At 39.9% G+C, this 22,151-nt stretch overlaps 1 protein-coding gene across 6 annotated transcripts in view; it reads right to left on the bottom strand.

Moving 5' to 3' along the window:
• Positions 1 to 22,151, bottom strand: part of atf7ip (activating transcription factor 7 interacting protein) — a 63,778-nt gene that overhangs the window by 6,679 nt on the left and 34,948 nt on the right. For 4 of the 6 annotated variants that reach the window (XM_051702430.1, XM_051702432.1, XM_051702428.1 and 1 more), the window contains exons 2-6: positions 5,785 to 5,847; positions 4,549 to 5,010; positions 3,618 to 3,996; positions 3,043 to 3,224; positions 2,592 to 2,738 (exon numbers count right to left, since the gene is read on the bottom strand). In XM_051702430.1, coding sequence (XP_051558390.1) covers positions 2,592 to 2,738; positions 3,043 to 3,224; positions 3,618 to 3,996; positions 4,549 to 5,004 — 1,164 coding nt within the window. In that variant the 5' untranslated portion in view covers positions 5,005 to 5,010; positions 5,785 to 5,847. Of the gene's footprint in view, positions 1 to 2,591; positions 2,739 to 3,042; positions 3,225 to 3,617; positions 3,997 to 4,548; positions 5,011 to 5,411; positions 5,550 to 5,784; positions 5,848 to 22,151 lie in introns of those variants that run through there. The other 2 variants (XM_051702429.1, XM_051702434.1) reach the window with 2 other exon arrangements.

Here is a 22,151-nt window from a genome sequence, read left to right as displayed (position 1 = left end):
TTCAAAGGACATATAGTGTCAAAATGGAGAATTAAGGCAAAATAATTATAATAGAGGCAGATCCTCGAGTCTCACTAAAGGCAGAAGGGTGACATTTACAGGGTAGAGGCAAACATGAATGGGGCAGTTTGGGACATAAGACTTCAGCTCCATTGAGTTTCTAGGCTCATTTGTCAAAGCTATATACTGTACACTTTATACATTGAGAAAATATACTTGAATTTTGAATGCTTAACGTGTTTATATATCACTGTATTATTAACAGTTTGCGTAATTCTAAGTAGCTTTCAAAAGCTTTTACATCTTAGCTTTCTATACCTTGGATATTGGTAAAACAAAGACAAAAACAAAAATTGGCTTTAGTATTTGAGTCAAGGACAAGGGAAATGGGAACATTAAATGGAAAAAAATGTACTTGCTGAATACTATTCTATGATTCAAACGGCTGCCAACAGCGCTCCTTGGGGAGCACAAGAATTCATTGACACTGTCCCTTATCCATTTTCGGTCACTGATGGTCATCTGGGGGAACCTCTGGGCACTGGTCATTGTGATGAAGCGTCTTAGGTTTATGGGCAATGCAAATTTGCCCCATGAACCATTCCAGTTGGTGGTCGATGCCCACTCTGTATTCGGCTCCCCGGGTAAAATGGCATGGAACAGCAAGCAACCATAACGATCTGGCCGCCCCCGACTCAGCAGCTTTAGGAACTCCAACTGCTCTGCTGAGGGAGAAGAGAACTCCAGATCGGGCTGGCAACTTCCAATTGATGTTGCCAGAGCTGGACCCATGGAAATGACAGAAGGCAGTGTTTGGTTCTTGTTTTCAGGGTTCTTGTCTTCATCCCCACTTAGGGTAACAGTGACCCCAGTCTCACAGTCTGTGACATTGGGATGTGTAAAGAGTCGAGTAGATTCTTCAAAAGATCTGTTGTCATCTGTGCCTCTCTCAGCTGCATCAGAAGAGCTGCGTGGGCCTGGACAAGTTCCTTGTGTGCCGCTTTTAAATCTGCCAGGGCTACCTTTGTGCCAGCATATGCCTCCTGGCTGACATGTAGCTCCCTCCTCAGTTCTTCAATCTCAGCATCCCGCCTCGCCAACTCAGGCCTTGTGTCCTTTTATTAAGTAAAGTTTACTCTGTTTTATTGAGTACCCAAGTTTACCCAATTTTAGCATGTTATGTATATTAGATAAAGACCACCTAATATTTCTTTGCATATGCTTTAATGGTAAATTTAACTTACAAGTCAAGTTTAAAAATTGGGTAATATGAACTCCAATTAATTGTGTTCTGTACTTTATTTATTTTTTTATTATATATTTTATAGACACATTTACCTAAATCTATTTCATGGGCTACAACATTACTTATTATTTATTGACCAATATCTGTTCTAATGGATTTACACAAGAAAAATCTTTCACCAAGAATCATCTCTGAATTGCTCATTAAATCAACTGCTTGACTCTCTCAAATCTATAAGCATCATAAAGAATGCAAAAACATTTCCAGTGTTACCGAGCTGAGGGCCAGTCATTTAATAGTGAATATAAACAATGAATTTTATGTAATTGAAAAAATAAAAAATACACAATGGTTGCAAGGAACATTTTACTTTAACACACGAGTGTTAGGCTATTTGGATGCATTTAAACTCAGAGTAGGCCTTAATGTGTTTAAAGGGTGATAAATTGAAATGAAATTCTAAAAAGTTTCAGGGCGATCAATCAATTTTAACATCAATTATGATTAATTAATCACATATCAACATTTGCTGAGAAAAGACCTGAAATAAAGAATTCAAAGGCATTACATTATTGTGGTAGATGAGTAAATCATTGAATAGACATTTCAAAAAGTGGCTTTAGAAGTCAATATTCAATTTTCATGTGATTTAACATAAGCTGATCATTGGCCTAAAGGGCACAGTCATCCATTTGAGTTTTTCAATCTGTCTAATGTGGACTTGGGTGTCGTTTGCACATAATGCATTTCTGTATTCAATCTGCTCTAGTTTGTAACTCTTGGTCTATATGAAGTGTCTCACCCTAGTTGTAGTGTCTCACTGGTTTTCAGTTTCACGTCATAAACTGTGTTTTTCGGACAAGGTGTCAAAAGTTCAAAAGTAGCGTGAAGACGCACCCTCCCCTATTAAAGTTTTTTTCAGAGTGTTGTGTCCAGGGCATGATTAATTACGTCTATTTTTTAATGTGTTATTTTGCGTGTAATTAAGCCCTAATTGCATTGAAATCGCAAAAGTGTCTCCCATTTCACAACATTTGACCATCAAGTCACTCTAGCTTACGCCAGGCATGTTTTGCAGTTGTTTACGTGTAACAACCCCTTTTACCTAAAGTGCTACTTGCGAGAATGAGCTTTGTGTTCAACTCCCATCTACTGAAATAATATTGTTAGCGCCCTTCAATAGTTTCAAGCAGCAAATGCATAATTACCACAACAGTGAAAAGGCAATTCCGGAAGGGTTCCAAGACTACCCTGCATAGAAGACTACCCTGTGTACAAAAGCATTAACTATTGTACTATTCTAACTAACACCGATTCTCTTTTTAAGGTTTAAGCTTAAACTCACCTGTAGTGTGTTAATATGCTGCATAGCATTCTGTTGTTTGGTTGCATTGTCAATCTTCTCCACTCTCTCCTTCAGTTCTTTTATGCTACGGTCAAATACAGTCAACTGCAGCACCCGTAACCGTTCCTCTACTAACTGCTGCACCATCTAATAGGAAAAGAAAGTATTGTTGTTGTTTATTTAGTTTTAACGCCATGTCAGCAACTAGGCTATTCACATGGCAAACAAACGTTCAGGAAAAGAAAGTTAATTAGTGTCTGGTAGGTCCTATGCAGTAGGGATGTGCATTCTGGATTTTGAAAAGATAGATTTAGTAGTATATTTACTGTAAACACATATCCTACTTGCTTAAACACATTGAGGAACATGCCATTATCAGTGAAACTCATGCCAGAGGCATGCCATATATACTGTATGTAGATATTCAGGTTTAGGTAGAAAGATAACAAACCTTCTCCAGTTTATGTCGGCTCCCAGCATTGGCTGTAATTTTCAGCTCCAACTGAGCCTCCAGCTCATCACCATCCAACCTTGCTCGTTTTCCTTCTCTCTCCTCCTCGATATCTTTGTCATCGTCATCTTTCTCTTCTGACAAAGATCTCTTTGTACCAGCAGGGGTGCTGTTGTCTGCTCCTAAGCAGAGGCAGGACAAGGGTTTAGGCTTAAAGGCATCGCCTGCAACTATTGAAACCCTGCTACTATTGTCAATTGATCAAGCAATCATTTTGAGACACCATTTGAATTAGCTTAACCAATCAGATTGTAAAGTAACTCAATATTCTCTCAAAATGAAACGTGCACAACCAGTCAGTCAATCGCAAGCTGCCAGTCTATCTCTTTAATTTCTTGTAAATCAATACTTTCTTCTCCAGCAATACTGTGTTTGCATCCTCACATTTTACAACTATGTGACACAAAATAGTCCAGTGTGAACAAGATTTGGCCTCTCTGTAAATTCTCATTCCATAGTGCAGTTGACTGTCAAGCAATTAGATATTGAACAGTTGGGTCTCTTGTGGTTCTCACCTCCTATGTTCTCCGAAGTGCCTTTGTCATCTTTTTGGACCTCTTTCGTAATATTTTTATTCATCTTTTCCTCCTCACTTCTTGCTTTTTCATCTTTCTCTGCCTGGATCTCATCCTCTTCACTGAGGCACAGAAAGCCCTCTTTAACTTCGGGATCACATTCTATCCCAGAAGAAGGAGAGGCAGACAGAGGAGAGGAGTAACTTTTATTGCTTTTCTCCTTTTTCTCTTCTGAACTGTCACCAATGGAGGCTGTAACCATGAGAGCGTCATCCATATCCATAGCAGCCATCTCCTCACTGGGCACTTTCTCAATCTCTGCATTTTTAAGGTCTCCTTTTTCAAAGGGTGTTGTTGGAGAACTGGAATGCTCTGAAGTCTGATGAGGGAAAAAAGATTAAATGATTTGATTAGCTTAAAAAGATGGGACCCTTACCACCAGATTTCTCTAGTTCACGTTGGGCTCAAAACAATAAATATTCTAGCTGTTAGTGTAGAAATTACACATTTCTAAAGACATGCATTGACTGAAGCTGTCTGTAATATGTGCTGGATACAAAACCATTAAAAAGAACACAACTGGACTCCATTTTATACATATGGCAGTTGCTTTTATCCAAAGAAACTTGGTGCATTCAAGGAAAACATTTTATTAGTTTGTATGTTCCCTGGGAATCCAACTCATGACCTCTGCATTGCTAGTGCCATGCTCTACCAACTGAACTACAGGAAATACAGACTCCTAAAACAATCTCAATCTCAATGCCTGCCTCACCTGCGCTTTATTACAAGTTGGTGCAAAAATACCATTCTTCACATCAATTGGTACACTAATTGGTTACAACCTGAAAGTGAATAATTTGAACTATTCACTCAAAGAGTTATATGGAAGCCAAAAACCCTGAATTCCTTGCTTGGAAGAGAAACTCACTTCTTTCTTGTCCATTATAAGGTCCTCATTCTTTCCGCCATCTTTGCTCTCATTTTTTCCTTTCATATCCTTGGTTTTCTCATCTCTCGTCTTTTCTGGACTCTTCTTAAGTGAAGGAGAGGGTGAGGTAGTCTGTGTATTGGGTGGAGAGGGAGAACGGGAGACAGAGAAAGACAAAGATGGAGAAGGGGAACATTGAGATGAATCATTGGCAGGTGGCATCAAGTCTGTCTCTTTATGATTCAAGTCGTTCTCCTTTACTTTCTCTTTGTCCTTCTCGGTGTGGGTGCCGTTCACCAGTGGGGTCTGGGGTCGTGAGGAGTAAGAGGTGGAGCTGGAAGAAGTGGTTGTCAAGGTGTTGTGGAGAGTTTCGAGCTGCTGACGATCACTCATCTTCATTGTTTTCCTCGCACGGAAGATTTTCTTCTGAGGTTCGTCTGGTACAGCTACTTCCATTTTCACCTGCGAAAAATGCCAGTAGTATTAGTTGGTCAAACGGATTCAGAATATTACAGTTAAATTCTTCAACCTTTAAACAGGCTGGTTAGTTAGAAAGTCCAGTACTCTACACATCTGAATAAACTATTCAAATTCATGTAAAGGTGTCATTACTGAAGAACAGCCACAAGGTGTCACTCTATCATCTCAACCATTTCCTGCTCCTCTAGAATTTTCTCCTGACCTCGATTACATTACCTTCCTTTAACTGTAACGCAACCATAACCGTAGTGCTGATTATATGTGGACATCTTAAGATTTTGCCATATTTTTTTTTTAATGGTGGTTCAGCCAAAGCAAATATACTAAACGGTTTAACTATTTTAAGAGCTGTTTACCCACAATATCAGCCTGAGTTGAAGTACCTCTGTAAATAACAAGTCCGTAAACCACCTATTGAGAAAGTAGTTGAACCTGACAAAAACCAGTAACCTTCTTCAGTTCAACTGCCATAACTAGCTAGTTGGTAAGGCCACAACAGTCAGCAGTGCATCTGATTCCAGAATACCAAGAGGGAGACCAGACTTTGTGTCCACCCCATTTAACATGATTGGTGCAATTGTTAGCCAATAACAGCAGCACACAACAGAATCTGCTAGCGACAAGAAGAGTGCATTATATAATGCAGATTTTCAAGCTACTATTGTGCTTAAAAGCTCGCATACCCGTATTTCTGTCTCAGTGTTAAGTTGGGGGGGGGGGATCACCACAAAGCATAAATAAATTAGTTTGTCTTACCAGGCTTCTACGATGTCTCGTACTTTTCTGTTCATGGATTTGTTGTGAAACTATTTGAGGATCCTAAGAAAGGAAATATAGAAAAATCAGTCTTAAAAATAATTTACAGTTCTGTTTCGCACATGAATACAAGCAAATTTCAGATTAATTAAATATCTGGCTTTAGATTATCTATTAGCCTCATTGTTAATTCTAAAACCATTCTTTAATTTAAATTTAGTACAGCAGTCTAATTAATAGGCTGTAACTTCTGAAGTGTTGTCTATTTATGAGTTAATCCATCTAGTAATGCTGACATACTTCCCTAGTTCTATGTATATGGACCACAATCCATGTATTTCTCTAGCCAGATGTTATGACCACAAACAGTGAAAAGTCCCAGCTGTTCAAAAATAAAATTTTACAGTCTACAAAGAGAGACAACTACTGATAAAATGTATTTAAGAAATAAGATAACACCTTGTTGATTTGACAAGAAATACGAGCAGATAAAAATATTTACCTATTACAACAATTATATATCTAAATTTAAATGTAATTGTGAAAACTGTAATTCCGACAACTTAAGGCATACTACTAATAATAAACTATTTGCATTTAAAAAAATAAATAGAGAGGACAGGTGTTCAAAAACATCAGCATTGTCAGCACTAGTTAAGAGACTCAAGAACTTCCTGTTGTATGCCTAATATTTAAAGAATAGTTACCTGACCCTGTAATTTATATTTGTCCACAATTGAAAACTCATTACACAAGGCATGCGCCTAATGCAGGACAATAATTAGGCTCAATTCTGAAAATGCATCAATCTTGTTACTAGAGTATTTGTCCTAACAACAGGGCAAGAATGAGCTTGTAGCCTGCACATCAAATGCCAACTGTTCAATATTTGAGAAAATGGCATGATTTTCTCTCACACAACCAGAATAAGTGACAAGTATTTTCTGTATTTTTTTTTTATTTATTTATTTTGTATTCCAATATGTCAGAGTTGAGCCAGTTAGTGGAGCAATTTACTTCCAATTAGCATCTGAACCTTCGTGCAACTTCATTCTAATGCTTCACATCAACTTTATTCTTGTTCTCCGGTGCAAATGACGTGGCTCCTATGCTATATATAAAATAAACTTTGGTCCATCTGGACAACACCTTCAATTTCCAGTCAACAGCCACCGTTCCCCCAAGGCCTGGTATCCATGATAACCATGGCAAGATTGTTTTTACTTATTTGGGTTGTAAAGTCTCCAGTCTCAATTAAGTATTTTCCCTCCCAAACATTTAAGTGCTGTCAAGTCAGATGCATGACAGGTAACTAAGGTGCACAACACACACACACAAAAAGAATGCAGTGATGCATTTTCTGCATGCATCCATAAACGGTTTCTCTCAGTAAGCAATCTGAAATTCCATTAGTAACCCATAAGGAACGTAACCGAATAAATTACATTTACATAAACGAAAGGTAAGAGACAAATGTGGCGTAAAACTAAATTAAAAAATGTGTCTATATATTCCTCCACGTCAGCTGTTTTATGTCTACAAAAAGGACGTTCATTTTACAAACATGGCTGCTAGTCTCTAGGAAGCTGCTGCTTCTAATGCTGATCACCGCACATAGCCTCACTGTGCACCTCCCCCACCCTGAGTGTAAACATAGACACTGAGGTTGCTGCTCGTTGCACAGAGTCAAAATGGTCGCCAGAGCTCTGGTGTACAACCAGCTGTACATTGCTTCTCCTCCTGAGGCTTGGACATTCAGAGGTAACCCATTTTTCAATCAGTTCCCCTTATCACTACATATCGTAAACCAAGACTGTTTGCCATTTGTCTTACATTTTGGCAAAAAATAAATAAAAAATTGTTTGCAAAACATTAAAAATAGCCCATTTTGTCTTGAAAAGAAATGCCAGAAGGTTGATATATGCAACTATTTCAAATGGTAATTGCCGACCAATAACATTTTTATACGTTCCTCCAAGCAAAAAGTCATGACTACTGAAAGATGACAATGCGTCTTCCTCATTTACACATTACAAGTAATCGGTTCTTCCTGGTATGAACGGCCACACCGCTAACCGATAATTCCACAGTCTCAAGTCGTGAATGCAAGATAGACGATCCCAGCCGCACTAGAAATGCAAACTTCTGGATATCAGCTGCGAGGTTAAATGCAAGTTTAAAAATAATTTAATAGGTCTGCAAATACCACAGGAAAAAACTTGTAAACGCATTTATAAAAAAAAAAAAAAAAAAAAGAAAAAAGAAAAAAAAGAAAAAAATAAAAAGAATAAAAATTAAATAAAATTTTTCAAATCGCCCTGTCCACAAAAAAAAGAAGCTAATCCACCTTAAGTGTAAACCGCACTAAATCTGAAACCGTAAATGTAAAGACTTCAGTTCGAAAACAACCTTGAGTTGTAGTCCTCAGGAGTAGGCCTTGATTTGTAGCGAGCGCAAAAACAGGAGCATGACTGGTTTCCAACTACCTTAAAGCAAACACTACATACTGAAGAGAAAACAGAGAGGCAGCGAGAACGGCAGGGGGAGGGGGGGATCTCGTGTGAAGAGGTGGAGCACATTCTTTGTTAGGTGTTGGCTGTAACTAGAGAAAATGGTGTAGCTACCACACAATTGTTGCGTTACAAACAGAACAGTGTTAGCGGAAACAAAATGGGCACTTTTCACTCATGATTAGACTTTAAAATCTTACATCACCTTACACAGACTCATTGACAGACCAGCAATATTCTAATACCTGCGATTGTAAAAGGTGTTGCAAAGCAAAACATTCATCAATGAGCCTCTAGATAAGAGTGGAAAACAATGTAAAGAGAAAATTGATGGTAGGCATGAAAGAGAAATAAACTGGCATGTGCTTAATAAGCAAACTGACCCTCCCCCACTGCTGCATTACAGGCACAGAGAAAACAGGGTGGAAAATTACTGCGATACAGATCGTACCATTTCAACAAACAGGGGGGGGGGGTGTCTACAGCCATATACCAATGTAGACTGAACAATCCTATGGAATAAAATGAACCATGGACATCATTTTCATGATGCCAGACACTTGGGCACAATCCAACAATGAAACAAGTAAAAAAAATTGCACATTTGTTTTCCCTGGACTATTCCTTCATACTCACCAACATGAGTCACACACCACATTCTGACATCAATCCCCATTAGAATCTTTCAAACCCTTTTCCAAAACTGTAGTCTTCCGCTACTAAATGAAATAAATCCAAATTGCTCACAAGAGAAAACACGACAAATTTAAAAGACCATATGAAATAGTTTTTTGTGGCTTTTAGTCAGTCCATTTGCTTTGAAACCATCATTATGTTAGTAACTAACACTTGACAACAATAACCTTTTCCAGATATACTTCAGGGAAAATAGACCAAAAACATTGATGACTCATCTTGCACTACACAGATTTCTGTTCAATCAAATGTTCCCTTGGATGAGCATGACCAACACCTGATAGAAACCTACAACCAATAAGGCAGTTGTAGCTCACAGTCACTCACATTTCATGGTCACATGTACACACCACAAGATGGCACCATGACTCAAGAACATGTGTTCTTGACATAAAAGCCATGAATGCAAAATGCTCAGGGCAGCTCTCCCAAAAGCATCATAAGCCTAAGTAGATCTTGCCGCCAGTGGTCTCTACGATCAACTTAAGCTTGCGCTGCTTTTGGCAAATGCAGCCCCAGTTCTTGTATACTGCATGTTCAAACATTTCGTGCAGACCACCCAGTAAAAACACTTTGTTTTTACATTTCACAAAACCCAGCTCCGCATTATGCTCATTGCCATCTTGAAAATTACATCAAATGACACTTCACGCTGAGGTCGGGGTTTGACCGATCTACCCCAACTTCACAAATTGGATGTCTAACTTCAAAAGGCATTCCCAATCAGTATTTTCAAGTAAGAGGTGGGGAAATTCAGAGTTCTGAGTTGTCTGGAATGCATCATAAGATGTATCTCATCAAAAGTAGTCAGGCGAGACATCAGTAATCTGGTCACGTGCATTTTTGACTACCTTTGTAAGTGATTTTTGTGATCCGATCATAAAACATATTGGACCCAGTTTACATCTGTATTTAGCACTGTCCACTTGTGATCGGACCACCCAAAATGTATCTTCACACCTCCAGCGATATTGTCGCAAGTCCTTGTACTGTATATTGCTAGTAGGCGTTCCTACTGCTGTCACTCTGCCATTATTGGTGGTCTGCACAACTGGCCATATCTTTGAAAATCTGATCACAGATGAGATGTAGCCTACTGCTGGTAAAACTAAAATATTTTAATTTGAAAAGTAATCAGTTCTCTTGCCTCTAAAAATGAAGCAAGGGAGAGTGTTTTTATATTACCTGCAACAGCGCTCAGAGCATCACATCATGAATAAAATTAACAATGGTGTAAGCTCCACTGACTTTACTCCCATTGGCAGTCGCTTCAGAATGTCACTGGTCATTTGCATAAAGTTAAACTTCTCAACTTTTTCAAGTCACTTGCCACAACTACATCTTGTCGCCAGCGGTCGCTGTCGCTCGTGTTGCCAGAAGTCGTTCTGTTTTCATTCAAAATTAATGAGATCGTGTCTATTTGTTGCTGCGCATCACTGGCAGTGTGAATAGGGCTTAAGTGTAAATGGTCTACATGGCTTCCAACATATGTCTGGCCTAATATTTAGTAGACCACATTTACTTTGCCGTTGTGCTCATGTGGTCAACGGAACTTTGAATAAAGCTAGTGAATTTCATGATTCCTTTCCCCCCTCGTCATCACCCTTTCCTGTCATCTTTCTACAGTGCCTATAAATAAAACTCACAAAAGAGCAGAAAAAAACAAAACATTCTCTTGAGAATGAAGTTAAAGCCCTTCCCTTTTTTCCAAAAATCAAAACTAGTTAATTTCTTAACACAACAGATTCAGAATTTAAAAAAAAAAATGTATTGAGCTGACCATTGGAAGACCATGCCCCAATAAAACAAACCAAGCCAAACTCTTCAAGATCACTGCACAGTCATTCCATTAAATTATACAGTGCAAAAAAAAAAAAATAAAAAAAAATGCACATAAAATCAAGTATAAAATGAGCAAAAGAGAAGATAAAGATGCACAACTTCTTTTTAAATACATGGAGAAGTGTGACAAAACTTTCTAAATAGTAAAAATCCAATTATAGTGTGTTGCTGTAAATTTGTATAAATCTAAACAAAGGGCTATGCCAACCAGCTGGACTAGGATCGCCAATTCCAACGTAGCACTAGCTTGTCATGACAGTAATTTCAATAATCTAAATGCAAGCTCCAAAAGTAAGTTCAGAGTAGCAGCTCGGAATCATAGTCCATATTTTCAGTCGTTACTTGTCAGTTAGCCCAGTATATCAGTAATCAGCACTTCTGCATGTTCTGCATTGCTTTTGGGGGAACATATACAAAATGGATTGAAATAATGGTTTAAACTGAGCTGAGATTTCCGCATTCATTTTTACCCAAAAGCAAAATCAAATAAGCCAAAATATTTAGTAAAATGCAAACACTAAGGCTGGGGGAATGTGTACAATTTTATGAAGACGTTACTGTCCAATTCTACAGAATTCAATGTGGGCCAGTTAATCAGCTCCTTCAACCACAAGCAAAGCAATGTATCCCTGCTAAATACTGAATTTTGCAAGGAAAGATCCCCCTGCGATCTTTGCCACACATGGAAAAAATACATGCGCACAGGCAGAACAATATGTACCCATGATTTGGTACTTACAAACACTGTGAAACTGCTGATCTACACTTCTTATGGTGTACAAAACAAAATCAAATTAACCTAACTAATAAACACCTCACACATCTGGGTGGTTATAGGCAGGGGCGGAACATGCCTGAAGAAGTTTACATGAACTAAATATTGCTGACTGATATATAAGAAAAAGTGCAACCACAGCAAAGCAAACTTAGGTAATACTTTGTCATTTATACTGTTAATAATCTCTAATTTCTCTAAAAACAAAATTTTTTTCATTATGGTTCATTCTGAGTAAAAACTGTATTTTTCGCTCCGGTTAAGAAGTTCCGGAGCCTCCTTTCCAAAAGGTTACTGGTTAGAACAAAATAAAAGAACGGTTAATAATGTTCTTTTTAAAATGACAGTACTCTGCACAAAGGGGTGAGTGAAATACCAATTGCAGTGTTGCCAGATCTCTCAAGAGAATCAAGCAACATGGTCTGCAAAACCAAGCCCAAAAAAAAGTAACTTGCCTCACCAAAATAAGTAATAATTTTTTTTCCAGTGTGGTGGATTTATCGGCATCGAAATCATAACAAGCAGTTCATTAACAGTTATGTATAGTTTTATTTACAGATCTGCTTCTGAGTCAAAACCCGGCAGCATCAAATCTGTATTAATGCATCATATCTAACAATAATTCAGTGAAGGCATGGAAACAACAATGTAATTTTTACCTATAATAATGTTTTCCTTATATCTGGATTAACTGTGCATGTACACGGATCAGCCACAACATTAAAACCACCTGCCTAATATTGTGTAGGTCCCCCTCGTGCCGCCAAAACGGCCAACCCGCGAGTGAAAATCCAGGAGATCAGCAGTTACAGAAATACTCAAACCAGCCCATCTGGCACAAACAATCATGCCAAGGTCCAAATCACTGAGATCACATTTTTCCCCATTCTGATGGTTGATGTGAACATTAACTGAAGCTCCTGACCCATATCTGCATGATTTTATGCACTGCTACCAAACGATTGGCTGATTAGCTAATCACATGGATGATTGTTGGTGCCAGATGGGCTGGTTTGAGTATTTCTGTAACTGCTGATCTCCTAGGATTTTCACACACAACAGTCTCTAGAATTTACTCTGAATGGTGCCAAAAACAAAAAACATCCAGTGAGGGGCAGATCAAACGCCATGTTGATGAGAGAGGTCAACAGAGAATAGCCAGATTGGTTCGAACTGACAATGTCTACGGTAACTCAGATAACCGCTCTGTACAATTGTGGTGAGAAGAATTTTGGTGGCACGAGGAGGACCTACACAATTTAGGTTTTAATGTTGTGGCTGATCAGTGTATATGTAGTATTTATACATAGTTCTACAGGTCTTCATTCAGAGAATGCAACATGCACAACGGGAAATAAGGGAAAGAAAAGTGTGATGCAGCAGTTTCCTTCAGGATCAAAGTGCCTGTTTAATTTATTTGGGCAACAAGGTGTAATTCCAAAAATGTACTGTGATAAACTCTTTGGCCTTTAGTTTCATGAAAAATAATTGGAACAAAATTATCCGGTTATAACCAGTTTCCAGCATTTAAAAATAAAGTTTTCACTCCGGAAAAATTGAAAATCACTTTGTTTCGGTATTCGGTTACATTCTGCTAAAAATTTCATTCGTTTTCGGTTTTCATTTTCGTTCCTTGAACCGTTTTTAGTCCCTGTTCAGAAACATTGGATTACATTAAACACTGATGTCTCGGGTATACTTAATTTTTTCACATGCTCTCGTCTCACACATGGTCAAGCGCTTAGCTTTTCAAAGTATACTCTTCTGAACACAAGCGAATATGAACGCATTTGTTGGATGCGCACTTTGACTGCTTTGTGATACTCTTAGTACAGTCAATGGCAGGCGAATTTGCCGATGATAAGCACAGATGAGGACTGTCTGAATGTCGAGAAAATCTTGGCCGCACGTGGACAGTCCGCGCAGACTGTGCTGAAGAAATTTGCGGCACACATACTTTGCGCAATCTTATCCGGAACGCAGAAAACTGAAGAATACTTTGGCCTTAAGTGGCCGAAACACCATGGTTTAAATCTGAAAAAAAAAATTTGGACGCAGAAGATGTGCCGCACCTTATTTTCAAAGCACGGTCACTTGAGAATAAAATGGAACAAACACGTAATATTGCAGGGATTAAGGAAACGGTAAAAAAAAAAAAACAAACAAAAAATTGCATACCATCTAAGTGTAAAATGAGGTGGACAAATTTATACTATATTTCCACTGCTCTAGCTTTTGGCTATACCATTCATTATAGTCACTGCTAACATGTTTGGCTCCTTACGATTAATGGCTTGTGTCTGTACCATTCCTGCTTGTATGTTTTGTTTTGGGGCTTTTTTCCTGATAAAAGCATCTGCTAAACAAATACATGTAAGTGTAATGTAAATTTTATTATAATAAAATAAAAAATTGCAATAAATATATAAATAAGATCCTCCCCAATCCTGACACACAATGAAAAAGACTAATAAAAACTTAGATGCCAAGCAATAGAATATACAATTATCCAAATTCCAAGGGAGAACAAACATTGGGAGCTAAAGTAAACCCATAGACAACTAAAGCTGAAAGTTGTTGGTGAAATATGTACACCAAAAATGACCTAAATCCATCTTAAAAGCCTCCAACACAACACATGTTTGTAGGGAAAAACAAGCTTTACTCTTCAGATGCAATTGTATGTCAACTAATTAAAGCCAAGACTGGCAGAAACTGGCTGGAACCAGCTGAGGCTGGTTTAAAAATGGGCTATGCCCTATAGATCTCTGAGGTGTCAGTTTAGCACTTCAAGGTTTGTAGTAAAGCAATCAGGAACTAACTAGTGGATCAAGCTACCAATTTTAAAATTAACTGATCTTTGATGTCCTATATAAACATTGCGCATTGTCTGTGATAAAATATTTACAAAATTGTCAAACTTGCTTTCAGGCACTGGGGCTTAAAATTCTTCTAAAATGACTGAAACCAAACATGGCACAACAGCAGTAAACTGTGCACACAGCAGCTACAACAGAGAACCGGATTTACAGCAAGGTCTCTTTAAGACCTCCCCCACTCTGCCATTTCATATTCAGGGCTGCACTGCAATAACACAAAATGGCCACCAGCTCTGCTGCTGACAAGTCAAACAACTGCAGGTGCACCATTCATGTTAACTAAACAGGAAAAGACAAAAAAGTAAACTGAAGAGGGTCAATTTCAAAGGTTGTCTAATATAGTCTCCAGCTTGAGAACCATGCTTTTGTCCGAATCTCTCTGGTTCAGTAAGTCAAAGTTTCGACTGCTGCTCAGGCTGATTCTTTTGCTTTCCAACTGGACCCTTTTCACAGACTATGGCATGATTCCCCCTTATTTTGCAGCGTTAATCAATAGAAACCTTTTATATTTTCAATTTAATTATTTAGCATAAACACTATTCTTCTTGTTATTAATACAAAATAAATAAATAAATAAATAAACACTAGTCAACACTGCCACAGAGGGAGTGACCATAGATTTGGCATCTTTCTGCTGACTGCCGTAATCCAATCTCCATTTTTTTACTAGTTTTGAAAGTCACGGGAACCTAATACTGGAATTTTTCTGTTGCAGTAGCAAATGGGAGCGCAAAATAATAAACTATACAGCGGCGGGATATAGTGATGCGCATGTGCCCTTGGCGCAAAGCACGTTGTGGCACACGGCGTTTCAGCCAGCACTGAAGAGGTCTCATGTGTAAGAGACCTAATGGATTGCCACCGCCATAAATCCCAATGCTTTCTGAAACAGCTTCAGTGGAAGTGTTCTCCCCTGTTTGAACTGAGATGGACAATGTAGAATGGCTGAAGCAGTAAGTCTCTGTGCTGGCATAACAATGCCTCTGATTGCGCCAGTAATAGCCAATCGTCAAGGTAGTTCAAGATGCGTACGCCGCTCAGTCTCTGAGGGGCGAGAACTGCATCAATGCGCTTTGTGAATGTGCGAGGAGCCAGAGACAGTCCAAAGGGCAGGACTTTGAATTGATACGCTGTTCCCTCGAACGCGAATCTCAAAAACATCCTGTGATGTCGTACAATTTAGACATGAAAGTATGCATCCTTCAGATCTATCGACGCAAACCAATCGTGTCGGCGTACATGCGATAAGATCCGTTTCTGAGTAATCACTTTGAATGGGCACTTTATGAGTGCGCGATTTAAATGTCTCAGATCCAGGACTGGCCGAAGCCCTCCGTCTTTCTTTGGAACAAGAAAATAACAGCGGTAAATCCCTTTTTGTGCTTGACAATTTGGCACAATCTCTATCGCATTTTTCACGATGAGACTGTATTTCGGCTCGTAACACTGGTGCGTCTTCGGACGAAACTGTGGAAGACAGAACGCCATTGAAACAGGGTGGCCGGTGTGCAAAATTGGATTGTATAACCACGTTCGATCGTTTTTGCACCCATTCTGAAATACCCGTTAGGGCTCGCCACGCATCCGCGTAATGGGACAGAGGGAAATTTGGCTTGCTCACTGTATGATATGATGCGACGCTCATGTGTGTGCTTTGAAGAGGAAAAAGGGGCTCTTTATTGAGAATGTGTGAGCATCTCGTGCATTTGCAACGAATGCTGTATTCTTTTTTGCACTTATTGCATTTTTTATTGCATTTATTTGAGTGCAAGACACAGAAACAACATTTTGAACAATATTGTGAACAACAATACTCCTTTCCCGACAAACAATAGTGGGGAGATGGGAAACAGTGTTTTGTGTCTCCAATCGAGCCTTTTTTTGGAGCAGACCCAGAGGGAACCGCGGGCTCTGCTTTCCGCTTCAAAGGGTTGTTCCCGTCAGGAGCGCTTTTGCTGCGCGTGCTGAAACGCAGGTGCCGGTGAGGCAGCAGGTATGGGGCTTTTAGTCGGGCGCTGGCTTGAAACAGAGCGAGGGCGAACCGGCTGTGATATACTCCGTTTGGGCATAAAGTGTCTCATAGTCTGTGACTGCTGCTGAATCGTGACATAACGCTCAGCAAACTTATTCACAGAGCCGCCAAAGAGACCGGCTGGAGACACTGGAGCATCCAAAAGAGTGGCTTTTTCCTTATCACTCATTTCTGTGAGGGTCAGCCATATACGTCGATCCAGAACAGCCAGGTTGACCATGGACTTGCCGATGGCCTGCGCAGTGAATTTCGTGGTATGCAGTGCTAAATCTGTAGTGGTGCGGAGCTCTTTGAATATCTCTGGATCGAAGCCGTGCTCGTCCATTTGCCTGAGGAGCTTGGCTTGAAATACCTGGCGCACCGCCATTGTGTGGAGTGCTGAACCAGCTTGTTCTGCTGCTGAGTAAGCTTTTCCCGCCAGTGCGGACGTTTGTCGACACGGTTTGGAAGGATGTATGCAGTGCGATTTCCACGCCCTGTTACTCGCTGGGCAGAGGTGTGCCACTTTAATAACAGTTTTCTTCCCCGTGATCCACATTAAAGAGGATGGCGTCACTACACGAGTGCGCCGTATAAGGTTGCACGCCAGGATTTGGATAGTTCGTTATGAACTTCGAGGAAGAATGGGGCAGATTTGCGGGATGCTGCCGTTTGACGGCGTTCGGACTGCTGGAACCATTCAAGGCGAGACTGTTCAGGTTCCTCTGGGGGAGACCACTCAAGGTGAAGCTCTTCGACCGCCCTTGTAAGGACGCGGAGCATCTCCCTGTCAGTGGCGCATGCACGTTCCTTACCCTTGCTGGGGGGAGGGGCGGCAGCCTCATCCACTGACCACTCGCCTGATGCAGTGAGAAACATAATGACATCGTCATTATTATGCCCAGTGTCAGAACCGCCGCACGAGACGTGGCCGCGCGCTCTTTCAGAAGGCCGGAGCTCATCTCGCACATAGCATATCGGAAAACATGCGCTTCAGAGAGACTGAGGGGCTCACGGGGCGTGCCGCCACAAGGATCACCTCAAAGTCATCCTGCTCGACCTCGCGGCCCCGCCGTGCCTCCTCGTGTGAATACTCGGGTATCACAGAAGAGGCGGGTGGGAGGGCAACTGAGGCTGAATCATCCCTCAGAATGAGGGTGATTCACGAGCGAAGCGTCTTGAGATTCATGCCCTCACAGTGAGGGCAGTCTGTCTCCATGAAAGCAGACTCTGCATGGGTGCGGCCCAGACAGTAAACGCAGCTCTCATGCTGATCTGACGGCAGGATGTGCCTCTCGCACAAGGAACACTTACGGAACGACATCTTTAAAAAGACGCAAACACATATGTGACACTTTTAGATATATAAATATATAAATTTATATATATTTATATTTATATCACACAGTATACAATACACATTATACAATTGCTTTGTAAGGATACACAAACCCTGCCGATGCGCTGCGGGGAATCAGGATGCTAAGGCCCGTTCACCAGCGAAGCGTCAGTTGGCGAGGCGGTGTGATGTTCGCCTGAACACTGCAGGGGAGCGGAAAGTTTTCCCGTGAAGATTCCGCCCGCTGACTTGTGTATATCGACGGCGAAGGTAGAAGGCTTCTAGACAAGAGATGATCGCTTTCTTGAAGGAAGAAATTCTGAAGAAATGGTGTCTGTGGACCTGTTTTTATAGCGGCAAAACAGGCGGGGCTCAAACACCATAGCTAATATTAGAATATTGGTGTTATTGTAGAGAGGTTTCAACTAGGTCGTGTATGAAGGCACTCCCCATATGCGTAACTACGCAACGTCAAGTGTACTGAGTCGTAAGGGAACCAGATTTACAGCGAGGTCTCTTTAAGACCTCCCCCACTCTGCCATTTCATATTCAGGGCTGCACTGCAATAACACAAAATGGCCACCAGCTCTGCTGCTGACAAGTCAAACAACTGCAGGTGCACCATTCATGTGAATTAAACAGGAAAAGACAAAAATAGTAAACTGAAGAGGGTCAATTTCAAAGGTTGTCTAATTTAGTCTCCAGCTTGTATGTAGCATGCTTTTGTCCAAATCTCTCTGGTTCAGTAAGTCAAAGTTTCGACTGCTGCTCAGGCTGATTCTTTTGCTTTCCAACTGGACCCTTTTTACAGACTATGGCATGATTCCACCTTATTTCGCAGCGTAAATCAATAGAAACCTTTTTATATTTTCAATTTAATTGTTTAGTATAAACACTATTCTTTTTATTATTAATTAATAAAAAAACAACAACTAGTCAACACTGCCACAGAGGGACTGACCATAGATTTGGCATCTTTCTGCTGACTGCCGTAATCCAATCTCCGAACAGAATTTTTCTGTTGCGGTAGCAAATGGGAGCACAAAATAATATTTGCTGTGGTTTCCCCATTCACCGCTAAAGAAGTTTACCCCACTATAGTTTACTTCCGCATTCCAAACCCAATAATGTGAAAAGGGTGCATTGGCAGCTTTTAATCATGCTTTATCATCAATGATTATGTTTACATGGACACCAGAAAGCGGCTTATTGCAAGAAAACGGCATATTGCGAGAAAGTGGCATATTGCGTATTGCAAGAAAGCGGCTTATTGCAAGAAAGCGCCGTTCCCATTTACATGCACTGTATAAGCTGCCTTCTCTTTACTCCCATATACATGCGTCTCGGTCAGTAAGCAGCTTTCTCCACAGCAACGTAATTTCCCCGCAAAGCTTGTGTAAATCACAAACATGGTATCCAAGGAAGACTTCAATAATTTATTCTCCGTTGCTTCGCTTTTATTTCTAGATAACTAGATATTCTAGTAACTTTCCATTGCGATATGCAGTGCATTGTGCTGCAATAGTGGGGTTTCCCTCTAACATACATACTAGCGCCTAAGCGAACGTGAGGGACCATCGATATTTTACAGTAGTGTGTGTGTAAATGTAAAAGTATAGTGTATGTGCTTTTCCCACTGTACTCCCAGAAATGTTTAATTATTTCCGCTGTGTTGACCTGTTGTCGGGCTCCATTCTATGACACTAGTTCTCCTTAACCTGTTAGAACGGCACTTATGTGTTTACATGGCCACATTAAGCCACGTTCTCTGGGAGATATATAGGTGTGGTAAACCGCTTTCTCTTAAACCCTTAAACGGCGTGATGAAATCGGTGTTCTCGTTTACAAGATGTTTCAGAATGCTGCTTTCTGCAAAAACCCTGGAATAAACCATTTTCTAAAGGGCATGTAAACGTGGTCAATGTTGTGCAACTTCAACACAAATTTAAAGTGTTTTCAATCGTTCTAGCTTTGTTTTCTCACAACATAACCTGACATGACAGAGTATGACAGAGGCATCTCCTGGATAATGGAAAGATGGTTTCAATCTTCACGTCAGGTGCGTGCTGTCCCTTTGATTCCACTGAGCTATCTGATCTTGCTTCTGGCTTCACATCATCCTGTTAATGCATCGGTGAGTTTATGAAGGGCTTTTGCAGGCAGTCTTGACATTCGACAAGGTACAATCATGTAAATGCAGCTATATATTTTGACAATAATTGAGTATGGTTCAGTTAACTATTTTATATTCATTTATTTTAGAAATAAGTAAAAATCCATTATTTTGTATAAATTAGGGGTGTAACGGTTCTCTGTAAAAAAAAAACGAACTGTACGGTTCGCCACCCACGGTTCGGTAAGAATTGGCACCGCGGTTCAAAAGTTTTGTTTCAGTAAAAATACACATTATGTAATGTACAGATCATGCAATTTTGTAATTACTGAAACATGCCATTTATCAAATTGAATTAATTGTTTAAATTCTAACATAAAAGGATGACAGTGTCATTTTATAAGGTTAGAATAGAAAAATGTTTGCCCTAGTAAAGGTAAAAAATACCCCTGGAAATCAAATATTGCCCCTTAATGAAAAAGTTGATTGTTGACCCTGGTTCCAATGACCTATACAGGAATTGAGAAAAGTAGCCCCCCGTGAGATGCCAAGCAATAGAATATACAATTCTCCAAATTCCAAGGGAGAACAAACATTGGGAGCTAAAGTAAACCCATAGACAACTAAAGCTGAAAAATGTTGGTGAAATATGTACACCAAAAATGACCTAAATCCATCTTAAAAGCCTCCAACACAACAAATGTTTGTAGGGAAAAACAAGCTTTACTCTTCAGATGCAATTGTATGTGCAACTAATTAAAGCCATGACTGGCAGAAACTGGCTGGAACCAGCTGAGGCTGGTTTAAAAATGGGCTATGCCCTATAGAACTCTCTGAGGTGTCAGTTTAGCACTTCGAGGTTTGTAGTAAAGCAATCAGGAACTAACTAATGGATCAAGCTACCAATTTTAAAATGAACTGATCTTTGATGTCCTATATAAACATTGCGCATTGTCTGTGATAAAATATTTACAAAATTGTCAAACTTGCTTTCAGGCACTGGGGCTTAAAATTCTTCTAAAATGACTGAAACCAAACATGGCACAACAGCAGTAAACTGTGCACACAGCAGCTACAACAGAGAACCAGATTTACAGCAAGGTCTCTTTAAGACCTCCCCCACTCTGCCATTTCATACTCAGCGCTGCACTGCAATAACACAAAATGGCCACCAGCTCTGCTGCTGACAAGTCAAACAACTGCAGGTGCACCATTCATGTGAATTAAACAGGAAAAGACAAAAAAGTAAACTGAAGAGGGTCAATTTCAAAGGTTGTCTAATTTAGTCTCCAGCTTGAGAACCATGCTTTTGTCCGAATCTCTCTGGTTCAGTAAGTCAAAGTTTCGACTGCTGCTCAGGCTGATTCTTTTGCTTTCCAACTGGACCCTTTTCACAGACTATGGCATGATTACACCTTATTTCGCAGCGTAAATCAATGGAAACCTTTTATATTTTCAATTTAATTATTTAGTATAAACACTATTCTTCTTGTTATTAATTAATAAAAATAAATAAAACTAAAAAAACTAGTCAACACTGCCACAGAGGGAGTGACCATAGATTTGGCATCTTTCTGCTGACTGCCGTAATCCAATCTCCGGTTTTTCTCCTCGTTTTGAAAGTCACGGGAACCTAATACTGGAATTTTTCTGTTGCAGTAGCAAATGGGAGCGCAAAATAATATTTGCTGTGGTTTCCCCATTCACCGCTTAAGAAGTTTACTCCACTATAGTTTACTTCCGCATTCCAAACCCGAAAATGTGAAAAGGGTGCGTTGGCAGCTTTTAATCACGCTTTATCATCAATGATTACGTTAACATTTACAACAGAAAGCGGCTTATTGCGAGAAAGCGGCGTTCCTGTTTACATGTACTGTATAAGCTGCCTTCTCTTTACTCCCGTAAGCAGCTTTCTCCACAGCAACGTAATTTCCCCGCAAAGCTTGTGTAAATCACAAACATGGTATCTGAGGAAGAGTTCAATATTTTATTCTCCGTTGCTTTGCTTTTATTTCTAGATAACTAGATATTCTAGTAACTTTCCATCGCGATATGCAGTGCATTGTGCTGCAATAGTGGGGTTTCCCTCTAACATACATACTAGCGCATAAGCGAACGTGAGGGACCATCGATATTTTACAGTAGTGTGTGTAAAAGTATAGTTTATAGTGTATGTGTTTTTCCCATTGTACTCCAAGAAAT

This window comes from Myxocyprinus asiaticus, chromosome 7, assembly GCF_019703515.2.
Source record: "Myxocyprinus asiaticus isolate MX2 ecotype Aquarium Trade chromosome 7, UBuf_Myxa_2, whole genome shotgun sequence".
In the NCBI taxonomy this organism is placed as follows: Eukaryota; Metazoa; Chordata; class Actinopteri; order Cypriniformes; family Catostomidae; genus Myxocyprinus; species Myxocyprinus asiaticus.
The sequence above is the reverse complement of the archived record's forward strand: the minus strand, read 5'-3'. Positions and strand labels throughout refer to the sequence as shown.